This window comes from Macrosteles quadrilineatus, unplaced genomic scaffold (genome assembly GCF_028750875.1).
Source record: "Macrosteles quadrilineatus isolate MER2022 unplaced genomic scaffold, UCM_ALF_1.0 Scaffold_9__3_contigs__length_116548681, whole genome shotgun sequence".
NCBI lineage: Eukaryota > Metazoa > Arthropoda > Insecta > Hemiptera > Cicadellidae > Macrosteles > Macrosteles quadrilineatus.
Window position 1 is genome coordinate 45,022,670 of NW_026542602.1, and position 20,795 is coordinate 45,043,464.

General features: G+C 32.7%; 2 protein-coding genes across 9 annotated transcripts in view; one reads left to right on the forward strand and one right to left on the reverse strand.

The window, feature by feature from the left end:
- Positions 1–20,795, reverse strand: part of LOC129003810 (longitudinals lacking protein-like) — a 586,728-nt gene that overhangs the window by 297,138 nt on the left and 268,795 nt on the right. The window lies entirely within an intron of this gene.
- On the forward strand, positions 13,420–19,685 carry LOC129003811 (uncharacterized). The gene is made up of 2 exons (XM_054432131.1): positions 13,420–15,461; positions 17,880–19,685. The coding sequence occupies exons 1-2, from the start codon at positions 13,484–13,486 to the stop codon at positions 18,596–18,598; spliced, it is 2,697 nt and encodes an 898-aa protein (XP_054288106.1). The 5' UTR covers positions 13,420–13,483; the 3' UTR covers positions 18,599–19,685.

Here is a 20,795-nt window from a genome sequence, read left to right on the forward strand (position 1 = left end):
TGCACGCGTATATTGTGATAATGTGTGTTGTGAATTACTTTGTGGTTATTTGTAATTATATCAATAATCTAGATAAAAATATACTCTTTTGACTTGTTTAAAATTAAACCGAACATTTTTATTCTTTGAATAATTTCCTTTATTTGCGCACACTTTTGGAATTCCAGTAACTTACCGCTTTGGTTCTGTCTTGTCTTTCTTTACTCCAGTGTAATTTTTTATGGTTAATATTATTGAGGCTGATGTAGCCTAGACCTATTACAATATGACCTCGTTTATTATGTTTTGGATTCATCATTATTGGTTTTATGGATCGTACGATTAATTAGTGGTGTATTTTATTAGAGAACTACCACCTAGGCCTATTGGCCATTTAAAATAGGATGGGGTTTGCTTAGGTCAACAACTTAACATAAACAGTCTTCTTTCCCTGTCATAAACATTTCTTTCCCTTCAAATGTAAATTTAATCAGATATGTCTTGAACATGAGCACGAATAATTAATTGGTTTTTGATAATTTGAAACAACTTTTTAAAAACTTTGGCTAATTTTTTTCTATTTAGGCTACCAGTGGGCCAAAACTTCTTTCAATAGTTTTAACGCCTTTGTGTGGAACAAAACTTAATTTTGTGTGCTTTGAGCATAGCAAACTAACTTATGCCTTCCAAGTTAGACCTTTACCTTTACCTAGGCTAGGTCCTCTTCACCGTAGTCATTGAGACCAGGGAATTGTCATTCTTCTTTTGTTTGTGTAGAGCCTACATATGTGTATTAGTGTAGGTGTTGAGCAGTTTAATGGTTTAGTAGATGCTGTGATCTACGTAAAATTCATTTAGGTCGTAGTATGGTTTGTTTAGCAAATATTGTTTTAGTTTTTTCAAGAAAGTTTTGTCATTGTGGATTAATTTTAAATTCTCTGGTAACATATTAAATAACTTTTACCCTATTATTTGAGGATTTTTACTAGTTTTGGTAGTCTACGTCTGTGTTGCTGAACATTTTGAGTATCTTAAATTAAGTTTGTGGCAATCATTTCTGACTTTTGGGGGGTTGAGTTTTAAAAATTTGATGGTTTCCAGAATGTAGAGGGTTGGTATGTAGGGTAAGGATTTCATTGGATATGAAGAATGGTTTGCAGTGTTCGTCATATTGAAGCTGTTCTATTGTTCTTATGGCCCTCTTTTGTATTGTAAGCAGTTTTTGTATGAGATGGTCTGCAGCAGATCCCCATGCTATGATGCCGAATCTTAAATGGCTTTCAAATAATGCAAAATATGCTAAGTTATTTTTGCAGTTTTTTTGTCTGTTATAGAGCATATTCTTCTTATTGCGAATGTTGCTGTCAACAGCTTATTTTCTAGGTGTTCAATATGCTTATTTGCCAGGATAAGCTTAACTTAAATTATAGGCCGGTAAATTCGTAGTTTACGGACGTACAGGATTTTAAAGTAATAGGCTAATGTCATAAGGTTGTGCAGAATTACATCTGCCTATTGTGATATCGGTGCAGTGTTGTGTCAAGTGCTAAGTTAATTGGAGGATATTTGGCCGGAGGATATTTTGCCACCATCATATTATTGAGGTAAGTTACATTTGAGTGATGACTTTAACACAGTTAGGCCTATTACTTATTATGCTGCTGTTTGGTACAACAGCTAACTTTTTAAGTACAGTACCGGTAAGCACATTCAGCCCCAAATGACTAGAATATAAAAAGCATTGTTAGTTGCCCACACTCTTGACCTACCGGTAGGCTACCTACTAAGGTTTAATAGTAAGGTATTACCATTAAACGGTAGTTCAAAGCAGTAGCCTAATTACTTATTTAGTATCCTATTTCTTCAATTTTTGTACTTAACAAAACTTTGTGAGGAACACACTCAAATGCCTTAATTAAATCGGCAAGAATTGGGGATACTGAACTCTTTTCCTCAAATGTGTCCAAATTATTAGAGACATGTTTTGACACGGCAGTCAATGTTGATTTCTGTTTCCTGAATCCATGTTGTGCATCTGCCAATAGCTTGTTCCTTTCAAAATTGGACACCAAATGGTCCTTCATAAAAGTCTCTGAACACTTTGACCAGTGCTGGTATAATAGAGATACGGTAGGTCTGTAGCTGTAGCTAGACATTACATGAGGATCACCTTTCTTAAATATTGGTACAATTTGTGGAGTCTTGAGGGCACGAGGAAACACCCCTTGCTCAAAGCAGGCATTAATTACTACCAAAAGGGGTAGGCTATCACATCGGCAATATACTTGAGCACAATTACACTCATGCCATAGCTTTGATCTTTGTTCCTTGATTAAGACAGGTGCTAGTGCAGTTTTGTTTTTTGACAAAGTTTAGGTTAACTTTGAAACTACTGTATCTGTGATAAATTATGTTGAAACTAGGGGACCTGTGGCAATTAAGTGTTTATCTTAAAAAGTTATTTCGGTTCAAAACATTTTTCCGAGTAAAAATAAATAAAGCAATAGGTACAAACGCTTACCTTTCATAGGCCTACTGTCTATGACAGTTATTTGATGAATAAAACAACTACTGGTAATTTACAATAATTTATTATTTTTTATTTCCACCCTACACCAATTTATGTTGGCTTACCTTAATCAAGATTACAATTGTCAAAAAGGTAGCCTATTTAAAATCTGAGTTCATAGATGTTTTGTCTCTTGTCTTAACGACAGTGATCAAAAATCAACTGAAGGATCAGCTGTTAGATTACAATTCACGAACCATTAAAAAGGAAGTTGGTTGGCATCAATGTTGTGTTTGAAAGCCTTAGAGGAAATTACATTTTTAGTTATGATACGGCACTCCGCTTGATCAGTTTTATAATGAAACTGTTTTAGTTTTCAGGTATCAGGTCGGTTTAGGCGGATCAGTTTTATAATGACCTCCAATAAAAAAAAAATTGTTAACTTGAATAGAACGATTGAAATGGGATGTTACGTGTCACAGAGAACCCTTATTGTATTATAATCCGGTACCTATAGGCCTAAAATTTGTTATCACTTTTAAAAGTAGTCCTTACTTGTGGTAGTTGCCTTTACCAGTTTAGTCTAACTTAAGTTTTACTGGTACGGTAAATACAAAATATAATTGAAATCTGAGATATTCAGGTGATGTTAACAAATAACCTTGGAACAGTCCATTAAAGTTAAATGAAATTAATATTAAATTAATTAATGCTAGGCCTAAATTTGTTTTAAACCTAACCTAATATTATGCAATCTAGCTTTGGTTCCCTTGCTTCTTGCCTTTGCGTAGCCTAGTTAGGCACCTAAATGACTGAGCTTCTCAATACCTCGCCTCGCCTCCAGTGCTCAAATGGGCTTTAGATCCAGATGACAAATGTCTAATAGTTGTTTAAATTTTTTTCAGGTTTGGATTGTCAACGAGTGGGTAAGTACATTTTTTTATTATGAGTTGGCCTACTACTTGACAGTTTCCTTGACAATTTCGATTCAAATTGAACGTTTTTGTTAAAACCTAAATAAGAGGTTTTTCGGCATCTTGTTAAAAAGTTATATACCTAAATACTTAGTGGCTTCTAACAATTATTTGATAAAAAAACAGAAATCATGTCAATGGCATTAAAACGTAAAATTAGTGTAGTAGCATTGACTATACTGTACTAAAGTCCATACTATAAGGGATGGTAGTAGCCATATGCCTAAAGGCCTGTTCACAACGGCATACCCAGACGTCTGCAGACGTTCGGTGTATTAATACTTCAGCCATGGAGTGTTCACACAGCAGCTACGTCTGGTGGCTACGTGGCTGGTGTGCCAGCACCGCTTTTTCCCCTCCCTGCCCCGCTTGCGCCATACTTGATATATTCAGCATATGTATTCAGAATCCCAAAGCTCTATATGAATCCATCCAATTAATCGAAGAAGAAGTTTCTAAAATAAATATTTTCCCTTGAATACAATTTACACTTATTATACCATAAAGCAAAAAGCCTTTTCATCTATACTTTTAAATAGTTTTGTAACGTTTTGGATCCTTCCTTTTTACCCACGATCCCTCCACGTACTAACCCAAAGACATTTTTTCTTTTATTTATTTGATTTTTGCGGTTTTTAGGGTAATAATAAACAATCAGTCTTTATATAGACCTTACACCATCACCAAAAGAAAACAATTGTTTTTTATCCGTTTTTACACAGCAATGTGGTCAAATTAATATGACAGTGTAATGGAAAAACATGTTTGTAATATTTCACAGAATGATTTTTCATCAACCTATAATAATCGTACCATAGCCTATTAGATAATAGATATATGAAGGAACTGTGTAATACCGGCTTTAGTAAATGATGTTGTCAAGTTTAGATCATATCAAAGGTTTGAGGGGGACGGTGACAGCCCAGGACGCTAGTGCTCATGCGCGTATTCGGTGATAGCTGTCGTAGCGGGGCAGCTAAGGCGCCCGTGTCGCTCGCGTGTTAATACGCTGGTGTGAACACCCTCATTTAAACAAAATAAAGAGCTATGTCAGCGACGTATTCCGAAAACTTAATAATACGCCTGGCTACGCTGGTGTGAACAGTCCTTTAAAAATAGCTAAATCATTAGGCCTACTTGTTCCATAATCAACACCTAGATCAGAGTTCAAGGCAATATTTACAATTCACAATAAAGGGCTATTCAAAAATATGGACGTAACTTCATGAGTTTGTATCCCAACAAGTATAAATCAGGCAGACATTTAAACCTACATGCACAATTAAAAAAAGGAAATTTAAAAGTTTCTTTAGACCATAGTTTTCCGTAAATGGCCGATAAAGTTATCGCAACAATGGACAGCCATTTACTGTAGTTTTACCATCAGTTGTCTGTTTGATCGCTGTGATGCAGCATAGGATTTTCTGCGAGACAGAGTTTGCCAAAACTGAGTCTCATATTGCAGTGTAGTGTAGCGAGCTTTTCGCATTGAATTCCGTATCAAACCACCAACTAGAAAAAGCATAACTCGTTGGTTTAGGCAGTGTGTGGGGCAAATTCGGCTATCGCTTCGATGTTTGCCGTGTAGCACAGGGGGACACATTGAGCATTGTAATCAGTGTAAAATAAAAATTGGAAATGTTATCTTTCTAAAGATGTAAAACTTATTTGGTTTCGATTTATACTTTTCGAGATACAAAGTCCCGAAACGGGTTCTATTTAATAGCCCTGTACATCAAAATAATTTAACAATGGTTTAAAATGCAAATTATTCAGAAATGCGTCATTCAATTTAAAATTTCAAATAGGCTATTGTCAGTAAGCTATGATGTAATTACCAGTAAATTTAATCAGTGCAATAATTATTTTTATGAGCGGTTCAAGACTCATTTTCATTGATTTAAAGATTTACTTAAAAATTATAGCCTCTCGGTAACTATAGTCGGGGCCAGGTTAACGCTGGGCAGACCCGCAGGCCATAAAACCGATAAGACCCTATTCAGCCCGGTCCTCGCCACCGAACCCTATTATGCCGCTTCGCTGGGCGCGTGACTCACTGCATCGGCAGTACAGTACGCCAACGTGAAAATCTTTATTTTTTAACTACGTGAAAAATAATGTGATATTCTTGTTCGTCTTAAAATTCTGACAAAATTGATATAAAACTGAAATAAATCGGCTTATTTAATAGTTAATAAATTAATGATAAGTTATGTCATGTAATAACACAGACATTGTATGTTATAAATTATGATATAGTATATGATATAGTATTGGTAAGTTATTCAAAACTTGTCTGATAGAACATAGTTCATAATTATACATGATTAAACTATCTGTTTTACTACTAATCATCAATAATAATTATCCACTTCAATTTGTTTGCAAGTATTTTCAAATTATATGAAAATTACGAACATAATACTATCAGATCTTTAAGAGTGACTCACAGTTGTTTGTCTCTTAACACGCAAAATTGACGTGCGTCTCCCTCATTCCTTGATGACGCGTTTCGTTTCTACAAATTGGTGATTTGTTCGGCGTTATTAGCGATGAGTAACGCGTTCGTCGAGCGTTCAGATTATGTTGCACTTTACCCTGGCGTTTGTTTTCCTTATCGCCACTGTATGAGATATCGGTCAGTTGCTGTTGGTTTCTGTTGCGAATACGTTTAGCTATGGCAGAGCAGCAGTTATTGTCTCCCCGGAAGTACATTGTTGGAAGAAGTCAGGCGTCTTACACTAGTGGTGAACGCAGGATCATTTTACATGTCTACGGTGTGTTACGTGAAGAAAACCCAAATTTATCGAAGAGAGAAGTTGCTGAGAGGGTTGGTGTTTTGACTGGAGCAGGAAGAGGCACGATAGAGAAACTAAGGAAAGAATTTGAAGAAGGTCCATTGGTCACACCGGGGAAAAAACGGCCAAAGAGAGTGGGTCAACGACTCAGGATTAATAAATACAGCGACTTTGAGAAAACAGGAATAAGAAGAAAAATAAAATAACAACTTAAGTTTTTATTTTTAAATAAACCACCTCCAATTTAAAAAAAATCAATAAACTTACTTTAAATTTATTTTTATCAATTACTATCTATATAACATTATGATAGCTTGTAACCGTAAAAGAATTTTCATTTGTCAAGATATTTGAAAAAAACCTGTTATTTTTGGAAACCAACGAAAATACTTGCAAACAAATTGAAGTGGATAATTATTATTGATGATTAATAGTAAAACAGATAGTTTCATCATGTATAATTATGAACTATGTTCTATCAGACAAGTTTTGAATAACTTACCAATCTCATTTCCCCCAAATAAATTGATACACTCTTATTTTTACTGAAAGTGAGGTGGATTCTTAGATAAATATTATTGTTGCCTAAGAAGTAAAACAAATCGTTTAAGCATGTACATTGTGAACTACAGTACATTCAATCAGATAGGTTTTAAACGATTTACTCATGTCATTTCCCACCAACCTTTGTTTCAGTAGGCCTACCCCCTTTTTTCAAGTAAAGTGGACTCTTAAATAAATTGTTTTGTTATTTTTTTTACAATAATCAAAATTTATTTCCTTGATTTCGAGCAACGGGTTTACTATTAATTAATTGTAAATTAATTAAAAGAATTATTATTATAGGATATAAGCATTTATAAGTAGCAAGTTTTCTTTTGACCTTTAAATAAACGGAAAGCATTATCAGGATTGAAGTATCCGCGCGTTTATTGTTTTTTATGTTAAAAGACAGAGATTTTCTTTTTAGTAATGACCCCCCTTGACTGCTTTTTGACCTACTTTTTATACTATATCATAATTTATAACATACAATGTCTGTGTTATTACATGACATAACTTATCATTAATTAACTATTTACTAATAACTATTAAATAAGCCGATTTATTTCAGTTTTATATCAATTTTGTCAGAATTTTAAGACGAACAAGAATATCACATTATTTTTCACGTAGTTAAAAAAATAAAGATTTTCACGTTGGCGTACTGTACTGCCGATGCAGTGAGTCACGCGCCCAGCGAAGCGGCATAATAGGGTTCGGTGGCGAGGACCGGGCTGAATAGGGTCTTATCGGTTTTATGGCCTGCGGGTCTGCCCAGCGTTAACCTGGCCCCGACTATAAATTAAATTTCCTTTATGTTCATGATGACACCAAGTAAATTAATGTATTTACTGTCCCATGAAGTTCCTTTCAACAACTAGGTACTATTGTAGTTACCCATATAATTTTGTAAGACTGAAAAAAAAATAAAAAACTGTCAAGTAGTTGGCCACATATTTACATTTCACCCAGAATTTTTAGGTAGTCCTAGCCTACTTTAAGGTATTATCTATAGTATTACACTTGTACTATGAGGTTTTAACTGATATAAAAAAATGATTGAGTACAAATCTGAAAAATAGACCTTTTTGCACTTGTTTGCGTCAAGAATCTTTTTTTCTATCAATTTGGATCCTGTAAAATCTTGGTATTTGTTCTTTAGTGTATTGCTGTTTAGATGGGACTATTTATAATTAAACTCAATCGTAAATAATAAGGTCTAGTTAGACTCAGGAAGTTCTTTGTAGTGGTTTTCAGTGCCAATAAAGTAAACGTTATCTTTCCACATTTTTTATATTATGTTTTTTGCCGAGGTGTGGGAAAAAATATTTAGAAGTTTTATATTTCTTTATTTAGCGTCTTACAGTTAGTCTTAAAATAGTAGCCTATGCTTACTCACAAAACACAGGACCTTTTCTGCATATATATTTTTTTTGGTTCTAATTAAATTGATAATTTCAACACTTGTAATCAAGATCTGTAAACCCCTCCGCTATTTCTTCAAGACCTTCTAAAGGTAGGTGTTTCATTTTATTTCTGCTTGTGATCCTGGGTGGAATGTAAAATTAGTTTCAAGTACGTAGAACATTTTGCACGTTAACATATTGTTACTACGCTCGAAGATGTTAACAAAAATATTTCATACAGTGTCGTCACTCAATTAAAATTTTATCATCATCGTTTTATTTTGATTATCTTCCAGTTCTGTATTTTTTACGTTTCAATTGCTCAACAGTAATATTTTAGCTGAACATTAATCACTATGTACTAAACTAAATGTTGATAATTCAATTTGTCGTGGTTATTTATTACATGTAACATTATTATGAGTTTGAAAGTTTAGAATGTTATGGTAGAAGGAATGCCAACCAGAAACAAGTCTTTGAAGTTCTCAAGAGTATAGTAAGAGTCATCCACGTTGATAGAGGTAAGATGATAAAATGTGATTATTTGTTTGAACATCCTAAATATTCCTATAGAATTTGATTAACAAAATACCTTGGTACAAATTTTAGATTCCAGTACAGTCAGCTTTTCAGACTGGAAAAAAATACTTTATTTTCTAGGTACCGGTAGTAATTATTGGCACAAAAGTTTGATTGTCTTATTAAACTTCATTCAGACCTATGGTTTTAGTGAAAATTTAAACATTATTTCTATCATTTGATACTGTAGTTTAATTTGATTTGATATTTATGTTTAAATGGTACATTAATTATTAGACCTACTAGTGGATATTGGATAATAAGTGAGCTGATGAACTTTCTGATAAAAAATAAAATACAAGATACCTCCATCTTGGTGGACAGGCCTATTATAATACAAACAGCTTCAAATAGGCTTACTGCAGTAGCTACAAAGAATACAAACTTGTTAAAGTATTGAAAAAGTGTTTAATATTCTTGTATTTTAGTAATTTTATTTCAATATTTTGTTTGGTTACAAAACATTAAACTTCCTTTTTCTGTGAGCTTTACCTTTGTCTGCTGCCTGATGATTAGGTTTTTATAGTCAAATGTTTAGTAATAACACTTAGTATCTAAACTATAGTAGGCTACATATTTGCTTTATTTATCAAAAATGTCCATTTGAGTTTCATGACATATTTTGTATGTTTTGTAAAATTTGTAAAGAGTGAAAATGTGTTAAAATAAATGTTTTTAACATTTATTATTCTACAACATAAAATAATAAATTATTGTACATTAGAGTAGGCCTATGACCACATGTATATTGTTGTATATAAAAACTTGAATTAAACATGAAATGATTGTTTGTATTATTCTGATACCTAATTTCCTGTTTTAGATTTGTAAGTTGCAACATCTTGTTCTACATCAATTATGAGTCAAATTAGTATCATTATTACTACTGTACTTTCATTTTCAAAATAAACTTATCACACACTTTTATAGAAATTTCTATATTTCGGCATTAGCCTTCTTCTTAGAAGAATAAAAGTGTGTGATAAGTTTATTTTGAAAATGATTAAGCCGTTTGGCAATATTATGAAGAAACAATATTACTACTTTCAGGCAGTTAAATGAGAATGCATTTAAAGCATAATTCGAGTTAGCTGATCAATAAAAAAAACCTTTTTAGATAATTTGTTATTGATTTTCTTAATGCGATAATTTTTGTAATATTGTTCTGTTCTGAACTGTGAAACAATCTTTTTAATGTCTAAAACATGAAACAATTACTATTTTCAAGCCGTCCGGTGACTTGTTAAAGCCATTTTTAACCTCTGGAATTTTTCTCCAAAAATCTGTGTTATGTTTTTATGGCAAAATTTATGCCCTTTGAACTGCCACTGGGAATAGGTGAGTTACCAGTGGTTGTAGTTGGCTAGAGGTCGTGCGGAACGAGGTGAAGCCTGAGATTTTCGGCGGGAACGGTCTAAAGCGGGGAAATCCATGGTGGGGGTAGGAGACGAGCCGATCGTCGCCAACAATAGCGACACTTCCCCCGCCACACCACTATTCCCCTCCAAGCTTCACCTCGTTCCGTACGACCTCTACTGTACCTTGAACCGAAAGTGGTTGGATCTTGAGAAAAGGTTGAATCACTTTTGGCAGTTTTGAATCCAGCCCCAGATGCCTTTGATGTGGAAAAAAGTAAAATTCCGCAAAAAAAAGAATTTCATGGGCGAAGAGAAGAAAAGAGAAAAATAAATTCACTTTCAAATGAGATATGCCTACTGTACTATGTTATGTGTATTACATATTTCAGCGAAGAACATGTGTTTTACGAATCCAACTATTGTATACTGCCACTTTGAGGAAAAAATGATTGAATTGTTTTCTTTCTTGAGAATTCCATATGTAGGCCTATATCGAAATGATAATTGCACCAGAATATTGAAAATCTCTTTCTATGGCAGTGGTATCACCCATTTCTTTGTAGACAGGTAATATCCCTTGTTATGATTTTTTATACATACCGTGCTTGGCAATTTTGTGACGCTTACATGGTGCAACTGCTTGAAATTTTTGTTCACTTTTGTCCTCAATTGCATTGATTCCTTTACAACTAGGCTATAATAGTCACGCTGCCATTTTTATTTTAAGGGTTAAAATAAAAACTGTTTTCTACATGTTTTTTGTACATTATGTAGACCTACAAGGGAAAAATTGTTGTCAAATTTGACCATGAAATAATTGTTTAACAGGTGATTTATTTAAGATCCAATACATTTATAGTTATAGAAAATTCTGCCAGAACAATCATCTGCAAATTATTAAAATAATTCGGTTTGCAAACAGCTGTTGAAACAATAATTTATTAAGCCTTTCTTTTCTACTAAGACAACAGTATCAACTTAATTTAAAATACAATATCAAACATAAGAAAGTAGTTTATATTAATATTGTAGTAAAAATTGTTATTGTAATCAATTGAGTTTATTTTTCCATATTGTATATACATTTTGTAATCAAATAAATGTGTTTTAAGATTTGTTTGTTATTCGATCCTTTTCTTCCAGTAATATAATTCACCGTTTTTAAATGAGTGTTTAACAACATTTTCCTACAACCGTTTGAAAACTAGCCGTTTCACTTCAGTTCTTAGAATTGAAAAAAATCTCTTAACAGCATTTTTTACTTACTTAACAGCATTGTTTTTTTTTTTTTTTACTTAAAAACACGGGTAACGGACCAATGAGGTTCAAGGATTGATTGAAAAGGAGGAAAATTGTAATCAAACTTCAACTAAACAGCTGTTCAGTCCAATTTAATTGTTAATTAGTGGTGCAATTAGTGTTTGGTACAATGATTCGTTGCGTTACTGTCAGTGGCAATGAGAGGTTATGAACAAAAATTACTGTCAGTGGCAATGAGAGGTTATGAACAAAAATATAACCTCTCTTAGAAGTTATGTGTAGTGATTTTTAGTAATTGAAAAACTGTTGTAGGTAAAGTAGTGTTTGCAACTAGCGTAAATAGTCTTAACGACTCTTGTAGAAGTTTTTAAGGCACTGTTTTAGATTCATACTTTAAATTTCTACTTGTGTCGTTAACACTTTCTTTACACGATTTTTGCTAAACACCTATTACAGCAGAGATTTAACCATTTCATTCATAGACATGGCTGTGGTAAAAAGGTTTACCAAAATAGTGAAAAATATATTCCTGTAAAAATAGATTTTTTTCTAAAACTTTCTCTTACTGCATCACACTTGGAAGCCATATTGCTCATATTCAGTTGAAATAAAAGAAAGAAAAGTTGTCAAAGTTGTAATGTTCTTTTCAATACCTTGTATTTAATCAATTTGCCCCATACTGCTTGGTGATTAGTTAAAAAGTTTATAAGTGTTCAAATAATCTCAGTACTATAATATCAGTAATACATGGGTGAAGGTGATAGCTGGGAAAGTTTATTTTTTTAAATAGAAATTAATTTAAAATTCCCAATCCATTACATGCTTACAAATCAACTTTCTCACACCCAAGTTCATTAAATACCAATAATTTGGTTCTCGGTTCAATCTTTAGAAACGCCAGTATTGTAGCTCTTTGATGGTTCGTAATTGAGCCCAGCTGTGCTTGATCATTGGGCTTAAATGATCTCGACTCTAGAAACAGCTGATCATATTCACAGTAACAAAGCTACAAAGATCATCTTACTCCATTTTACCACATTCTACACTCACCTTGAATTTATTCCGTTTTAAATACTCAGCCAAATGTGCGTCACCATCTCAAGGGATTGATAAGTGTGTGGTACCATAATTAAAATAACTGTGCCAAATGAATTAGGCATTTTAATTCTTTAAAATTTAATAAAGAATAATTATAAGTAACATACTAAGTTCTGTTAATTGATGCTAAATAATTTATTAATCTAGGTAATATAAATACCTGGTAATGCTTGCAAATAACAATTCATTCACTTAGTCTTGATTATTTTATAAAGTGATTTTTTATGGTTAAAATTAATAACGTTAATTAAAAATGAATTATAATTGCTAAAACTTCCGGATGTACACTCAAAATTTTACAACTGAAGCATTTTAATTTTTCCTAACATCAGAGTGGCTATATGGGTTTCAGATTTAAATTAGAAAACAATTTTAAATGTCGCCAAGACAGTCTTAAAAATATTTGTGGCATTTTAATTGGTAACAACTGCTGAACACAAGATTGTAACTTATGGTTTATTGTTATTTTTCAGGCTTTCTTGTAGTCTTCAAACAATTTCAGATTTGGAGCGATCTAAATTGTTCTTCAAGATGTTCGCAAAATAATTTTCTTCTACTATTTAAATTTAGATTTGGATTGTAAAAATTGTAACATTAAAAAAGTTCCAACCCCTTTTTTTTGTTTCAACTCTTTACCTTTTTTTGTTTTTCTATTAGATACAATAATTTTTAATTAAATATAATGATAATGTAAAATAAGACATAATTAATTAATTTTACATAAAAATAGGATAAGTTATATTAATTTTTAAGCTATAACAATACTACTTTTTTATGGTTATGTATATTATTATCTGATAAGCTATTTTACATGTACCGTACCTTTCAGAGGTTATATAAGTTAACTTGTACATTTTCTAAACTAAAATTGGTGTTACTTTGTGTAGAATAAATTCAATTTACTAAAACATTTTGGATTTTTACAGAATCGTATGACTCTACAAAAGAAAAATATACCATCAACGATCCTTGGTTTGATATGGAAACATCTTTCACTTCTACAGGACAAGGAACAAAGACACCAGTTGTCAGCTGTGTTGAAAATAAACAAAGAACAGAGGTGACACCATCTTCTAATAACGATAAAGAAGAAAAATCAAAGAATGATAACAATAAATCTGTGAGAAAAAGTCTTCCAGAAAATCTAATGGTAGCTTTGCATCGAGAAATTGAAGTGGCTTTGAATCAACGAAACCAGGGAAATCATTCATCCCAAAATCTTTCGCACAATCCTGAAGGTGCTCATGTAGGTTGCAGCAAAGATCAGCCTGAGGTCATTGATATCGTATCTTCCCAGACAGAGTCAACAGTGCAAAAACCTTTAGAGATAGTCGAGCCAATCGAACCATCATCAGATAGTGAAAATAATAAGACTACCTTGTCTTTAAGACCTTTAGAAGAGATGTTGGAAAAAACTTTAGTTGTCCAGAAAAAGGAAAATATGGCTGACGAAATTTCAGATATCATAGCTCAAAAAGCTCTTGATGAATTTTTAGCTAGTGACATGCAGAAGCCAATGGACTCTATACAAACTGAGTTTATGATGGACATTTCATTAGATACTGTAGAACCAAATCAAGAACCAGAACCGAATTTACCTAATCGAAATATTACCCTTTCTTTGAGACCAATAGGTGAATTGCTTGAACCAAGATCTAGTATAGACATAAATCAGGATTCAAATATTAGTTTAAACAGAGCAGAGAGTAAGAGTAAAGAGGTTCAAAGTCTCAAACTAATGAAGAGTAAAGTAAAAAAATCAAAAGTCAAGAAGGCTGGGGAAAAGCCAAGAAAAAAGTCAACTAGTAAGAGTCCAAGAAAACACAAAAGTGATTCGAGAAAACCTAAATCACCATCCAAAACCAAATCCACCCCTTCTTCTACTGCTATTATGAACTTAATGCCTAATCCTTCGAATGCTTATATTTTTGGAAACTTGAATAATAATATGCAGCATTCTTCTGTTGAAAGTTTTGAAAATCAAACAAAGAAGAATCCTAAAACCATCATTAAAAAGCCACCGAAGACTAAAAAAAGTGGTGTTGTTAAGAAACGCACACCTAAAAAAGTGAAGACAGTAACGTCTAAACGCACACCTAAAAAAGAAAAGCCAGCAACTTCTAAATGCACACCACAAAAAGAAAGAGTGGAAAACCAAAATACAACTCCACGTAAACAATCTAAGAAATTAGGTTGTATAAAAACGTTTGCCATATTATTCAGACAAGAGCAGTTAGCTCGCTTAGATGGACGTACTTCAAACATGAATAGAAATAGTTCTATGCCAGAAATTACCAATAATTCTCATGCGTCCGTGACTAACATTGCTAGCACTAGGCAAGACTCCCCACTTACTGATGAAATAAATCAAGTGGAAAACCAAAATACAACTCCACGTAAACAATCAATTAGATCTGGTAGATTAGATGAGTTAGCTAGACTAGAGCAGTCGGCTAGATTAGATGGATGTAACAGTGCTTCTTATATGCCGGAAGCGGTATCAGATCAACAAACGAGTAGAATGAAAGATAATTTCTTTTATTTGAATTTCACAACCTCGAAGCAGTCTAATTCACGTTCGATGCTTAATGAATATGACAATCAATCTTTGCCTGGAACCAGTGGAACTACTCAATGTTTGCCTGGAACAAGTGGGACTTCTCAATTTTTGCCTGGAACAAGTGGGACTTCTCAATTTCTGCCTGGAACAAGTGGAACTACTAACACTGCTAAGACCTTGACTAAATCACCCTTGAAATGTCTACAGTCTATTAAACCTTCAGCAAAGAAATTAGTCTGTGAAAAGTGCACTGATAATATAAAGGACAAAAGTTCACACACTTGCAGATTTATTAGAAAAATGAAATGTCCATTTTGTGATTTCATTACGTCCACTTGGAGTGGGATTAATGCCCATCGAGTGAAATACCACATTCAGGAAATCTTCATACCAAAAGGTGAGTTAGTTAGCAAATAAACTTGATATATAATGATTTTTAGCCAAGTAAGCCCCAAAGTTCTATCAAGATTAACATTACCAAACTTCCACTTTCAACTAACTAAAACTCAGCAAAAATGACTGAAAGCTATACCCTGACAGTCATGTGCTGACACCTAAAATACAAGCTTACTCTTGACTTTTAGTGAATTTTCCCTCTAGGGAATAAGCTTTTAACATAGGCATGAAAGACCTAGATCTGTGACCCGAGCACTTTTATTACAGGAATTGGTGAAAGGGGGGTCTACACAAATAATACTTAATTTTAACTCATTCTTTCTAAAAATCCGTCAATTATTAATGGAGGAGTAGAGTTTCGTAGAAACCGCCGTCAGAGGGTGATTGATATAAGTGTGCTATTTTATTCAAAAGTTATAAGAGATATAACAAAATGTTAAATTATAACTGCCTTGGATTTTTTATAAAACAACTTTTGGTCAAGTTAGCCACCATTTGTCCAATATAGCCGCCAACTTTGAACTTTCTTATGGAAGACCCTATATTTTATGATTGTTTTAGAAAGTAAATGCAATTTTAAAAAGTTTTTATTTTTGGAATTTTTTCTCTAAAGCTACTCGTTTAGGAGTTATAGTGTGTTACAACTAAGAAAAAATGACTTGTGGTGTACTTTCTGCATCGTGTAGCTCCTAAACGAGTACGTTTAGAGCGAAAATGTAAAGAGTAAAAAAGTCTTAAAATTGCATCTAGATTCTAAAAAGAAATTTCTAAAACCATAACATACGTAACAAATACTGATTCCATTGTTTAAAAAATGGCCACCATTTTCAAAAATGGAAGGGAAATTTGAAAATAGGAAAACTGTGTGTCATTTTTTCTTAGTTGTAACACATTGTAACTCTTAAACGAGTAGCTTTAGAGAAAAAATGCTAAGAACTTTCTAAAGCAATCATAAAATATAGAATCTTCCATAAGAAAAATCACAGTTGGCGGCCATATTGGAAAAATGGTGGCTAAAATTATTTTTTCTACTTGACCAAAATTGTTTAAATAAAAAATCCAAGGCAGTTACAATTTAACATTTTGTTTTATCTCTTATAACTTTCGAATAAAATAACTGGCACACTTATATCAATCACCCTGTAAGGACTAGTGCACATGTTGCTCTAATTAGAGCAATTGTAAAGTATAACAGGTGTTATTTCAAAACGAATAACAGTCATAATTTCCAATAACTTAAAAAGATTATGTAATAATTTCAATCACTCCACTCCAGTTATCGAAACTGAAAACGAATGCTCTTGTGGGTATTATGTGTTTTCTATGAACATCTGTAATTAATACAAACTAGTAAACACGTTGCTCGAAATCGAGCAATTGCAAAGAAGTAAAGTAGTTATTTAAAAACAAATAAAAGTCATCATAATGTCCTATGAGTTTAAAAGACTTTGAATTGAAAAATAAATAACAGCAATTAAATTATACAGCTGATCAAAATGTAAACAACTAAGTTCTCCATAAGGATAACATGGGAACTTTCAAAGCCACTGGGGCAGAGCCCAAGGGACTTTTTCAAAAATGTAAGGCCAGTTTGCAAATCTACGCGACACGCTCTTTCCAATGAGACGTCAATGGATAAAATCGGTTAAGAAATGGCGGAGGAGTTCAACCGACAAAGTTTCATGTAGCGTATTAATTATATAGATTATTGGTTTGTTTAAGTAACCAAAATCTTTTCTTTGTAAAAAATACATTTGGATTTTGATAGCCTGTGGGGCAAAGCCCGAGGACTTAATTACAGGTATTGGACACATCGTTTGAAAACATCTGTCCACTATTAACGGAGGAGTATTTGTTTCGTATAAATTACCTTAACGTATTATTATTATTGATAATTCCCCTTTAGGAGAGTGCTAAAACACAAGCATCATCATCATGGTCCCTTTTTCCGTATTTTCTCTCTTTCTTCCCAAACACCTCTCATGTATTCCCTGTGTTCTCTCTTAATTTCATCTGTCCACTTCTTTCCAATCCTTTTCTTTTTATGTGTTTCTTTGAATTTATGTTATCAGATTTTTTCTCTGTACTCACTCCTGTTTCATATATCTTCTTCAGAGATCTTCCATCGTTTCCTTCATCCAAGCAGTTTTCATTTTACTATTAATTTTATTTTACTATTATTCATTTAAATATTTTCTTAGTGAGTCTGCTGTAGTTCATCCTATAAATGTGACCATAAAATCTTGCTCGCCTTTTCCTAAAGTTGTCTGTAATTGTATCCGTCTGCTTGTATAACTCTACTGTGGCCCTTGTTGCCATGTATTTTGAAAACCTGATTAAAAAAAACTCTAAATTTTGGTCATAAACCGTTTCAAATTACAAATGCCATCTTTTAATTTTTTTTTGTGATGTGTTTCAGCTAAAACCTTGGAAAACACTGAAGAGTCAACAGGAAAGAACCTTTTGCCGGATAACCAATTTTTGCAGTGCATTGCTTGCAAATTAGAACTACAATCACTTGAAACTATGAAGAACCATGTTGCACGGGATTGTCCTAAGAGCTTAATTCATTTTGACAATCTTCAAAACCAGGATGAGAATTTTAAGACACCAGCCAAACTAAATAAACAAAGCTTGATGAGTCAGCGCCTAAAGCAAGGAAGATTTCCTCCATTTGGCTTCTTTCCGCTTGGCACTAGAAGTCCTAACAAGATTGTCAGTTTAAAAGACCACTTCCGAAAACGACCAATCGACCACGAGAACCAGGGCAACAAGCGTCAGAACCAACAGAAAAACATTCCTCAGCTTGGTTCCAAGAAGTCCGAGTCCCAGAAGCGTGTTAGTACCTCCTCAAACCTTGACGTTAACTCCCAGTGTTATAATCCCAGCACTTCTAATCCAAATTACAACATTCAAAATCACCAGAAAGAGCCAAATGCCAACCTACCAAAAGAGCAAATCTCCAAAAGTCTGAATGAACAAAAAAAGGAAACAGGAAATTTGCAACCTTTTATTTGCTATGTTAAACCGACAAGTAGTTGTACTTTTCAGACTACAAGTGTCAAAGATTATGCCCAACATGTAATAGATTTCCACCCAGATGTTCTAAGAAACAAGTCTGATTTACATCTGTTGTAACAAGTATGAATGCAGGCTTTAACTATAACATGCCAAATTTGGCCTTCCTGGATGATTTTGACATTCTCTTAACCAATAGTAAATCAAGTTTTTCAATAGCAACTCAAGAAAGTGCCTTAACGATTGATAGATGTCAAATTGACTAACTGAGACTTGTACTCAATGTAAAGTTTAAAGTTAATAGTTCTTGAATTCATCCTGACTTTATTTGTTACCTTGTGATATGTGAAAAGTCAATAGAACAGGTGTAGTATTAATCAATTTCAAATAGTTTTGATGGTTTATATATTTTAGTATGTTATACTAGAAATAACATTGTAGAGTCTAGAGTAGTCAGCATAAAAAAAGGAAAAAAACTAACAAAAGCTAACAAACGCTCAATACAGGATAATTGGCTAGCTTTATTATACATTATTTTATATGATGTCAGTAATTTACTATATATATGTATATATTATAGGTATTTACAGTAACTAGCAATTACTGTTATACAATCCATAATGAGATTATGGATTATATGTCTCAACAATGGGAAATATATTTTCTTTCACTCACTAGATAGATATGAATCATTATGTAACAAATTTCCCGATAGGAAGTAGCTTAATGTAGTAATTTCTTTTTGATAAAATCCATTCAGGCGATCTTTAATTTTTTACTCGAGGACTAAAAAAGTTAACATTGTAAAAGAATTATGGAAGATATATTTTCATGTGTTATAGAAGCCCTAAGATTGATAACAAAATCTGCTAGATTAGAAAATAGTAAACTGTTTTTTATTGTAATATTAGAATGTGAGAGAGTATAAATAATATTGTTATACAACATTTTGACTTTTAAATATTCGTTATATGAGTGATTTTGGATTAAAAAAACCACCAATTATCTATATATTAATCATAAAATACAGTCGGCGTAATTTTATATGTCTTGAGGAAAAGATTTGCAAGTTCCTGTATTGTTGTGATAAATAAAATTGTTACTAATTACTAATTATGTAGTATAGTTAAGCTTGTTTGTATCTTCTTTTGGTACTATTACCTTTTGCTACATTTGTACTACTATTATTTGTTGTATTTTTATGAAAATTGAGGAATCAAAGAAATTTGTTATATCTCATTATGCTTTTTATTTTCCTCTCTATACATTTTGACTCTCATTCTATCTACTATTACAATATTTTTATACCATCATAAATTTAATAAATACTTAGAAGAGTATTTAATAAAGAGACTTAAAATATTTAAACATTTAAAGTCACACATTCTACTTAGTTTGTCAGATTGCCTGTTCGCTTCAAATTGGCATGCTGAATCGAATGTTTGTAGGAGGTTTTAAAACAAAATAATATGTTTGTTTAAACAATAGTAGGCCTAAAGTTTTATTTTATACCTGTACAGTGCTCATGAAATCTACCGTTTGAACATCTATTGCATTTTTCTGACAATAAGTTTATCATATTTTTTAAAATCAAAATTGTCATAGTTGATGTGAGCCGATGACAGATTTTGCTGATGTAAGTTAGAATGTACACAAACTTTTTTAACAAGTCAAACTTATGAACTTATTGTGAGCCATAGGATATGACCCATACACTATGTCAGCCACAAAATATTAATAGAAAATATAATTTTATACACTAGGGGATTTTTACGACTGGCTCAAGCAATTATGTTCCTTTTTATCTAAAATTTGGCAACAGCTGGTCCTTGGGATGTCTACTTTGGTATCCAACACTTCTAAATTTTCATACTCTAGTAATGATTTTAGAACAAATGCTCAGCTGTTCCTTTAAATTGTTTGCCTATGGATTAGGTAACAGTGGTTACACCACTAAAAATTCATTGACCAATAAAATTCAGATTGATGTGAAGAAGAAGAAAGTTCCTTTTCATGAACACAGCACTTGCGAGAGACTACACTTGCTTTGTCACTTCAACCAAATACGTCACTTATTATACTATACATTCATCTTGTTGTTTTACATCTTTTACCGAGGAGGCATGACTGGTTTGAGTGTGAAACCTTTGCTCTAACGTCTCCCTGGTTCGAATCCTACCAATCACTTGAGAAGCTATGTGACCACTTATTGGTCCTACCTTTGAACACAGGCTGTAACAGCTAGAAACCAATTAAAGGACAAGTATATTTTTGAATTTTTGGATGAAAATTTGTCATTCTTTCTGTTCCAATATAG

Excerpts from the sequence above, each read along its gene's own strand:
- LOC129003811 (XM_054432131.1), top strand. The coding sequence starts at position 13,484 with ATGGAAACATCTTTCACTTCTACAGGACAAGGAACAAAGACACCAGTT. Across the intron at positions 15,462-17,879 it reads GGAAATCTTCATACCAAAAG|CTAAAACCTTGGAAAACACT; the intron begins GTGAGTTAGTTA and ends GATGTGTTTCAG.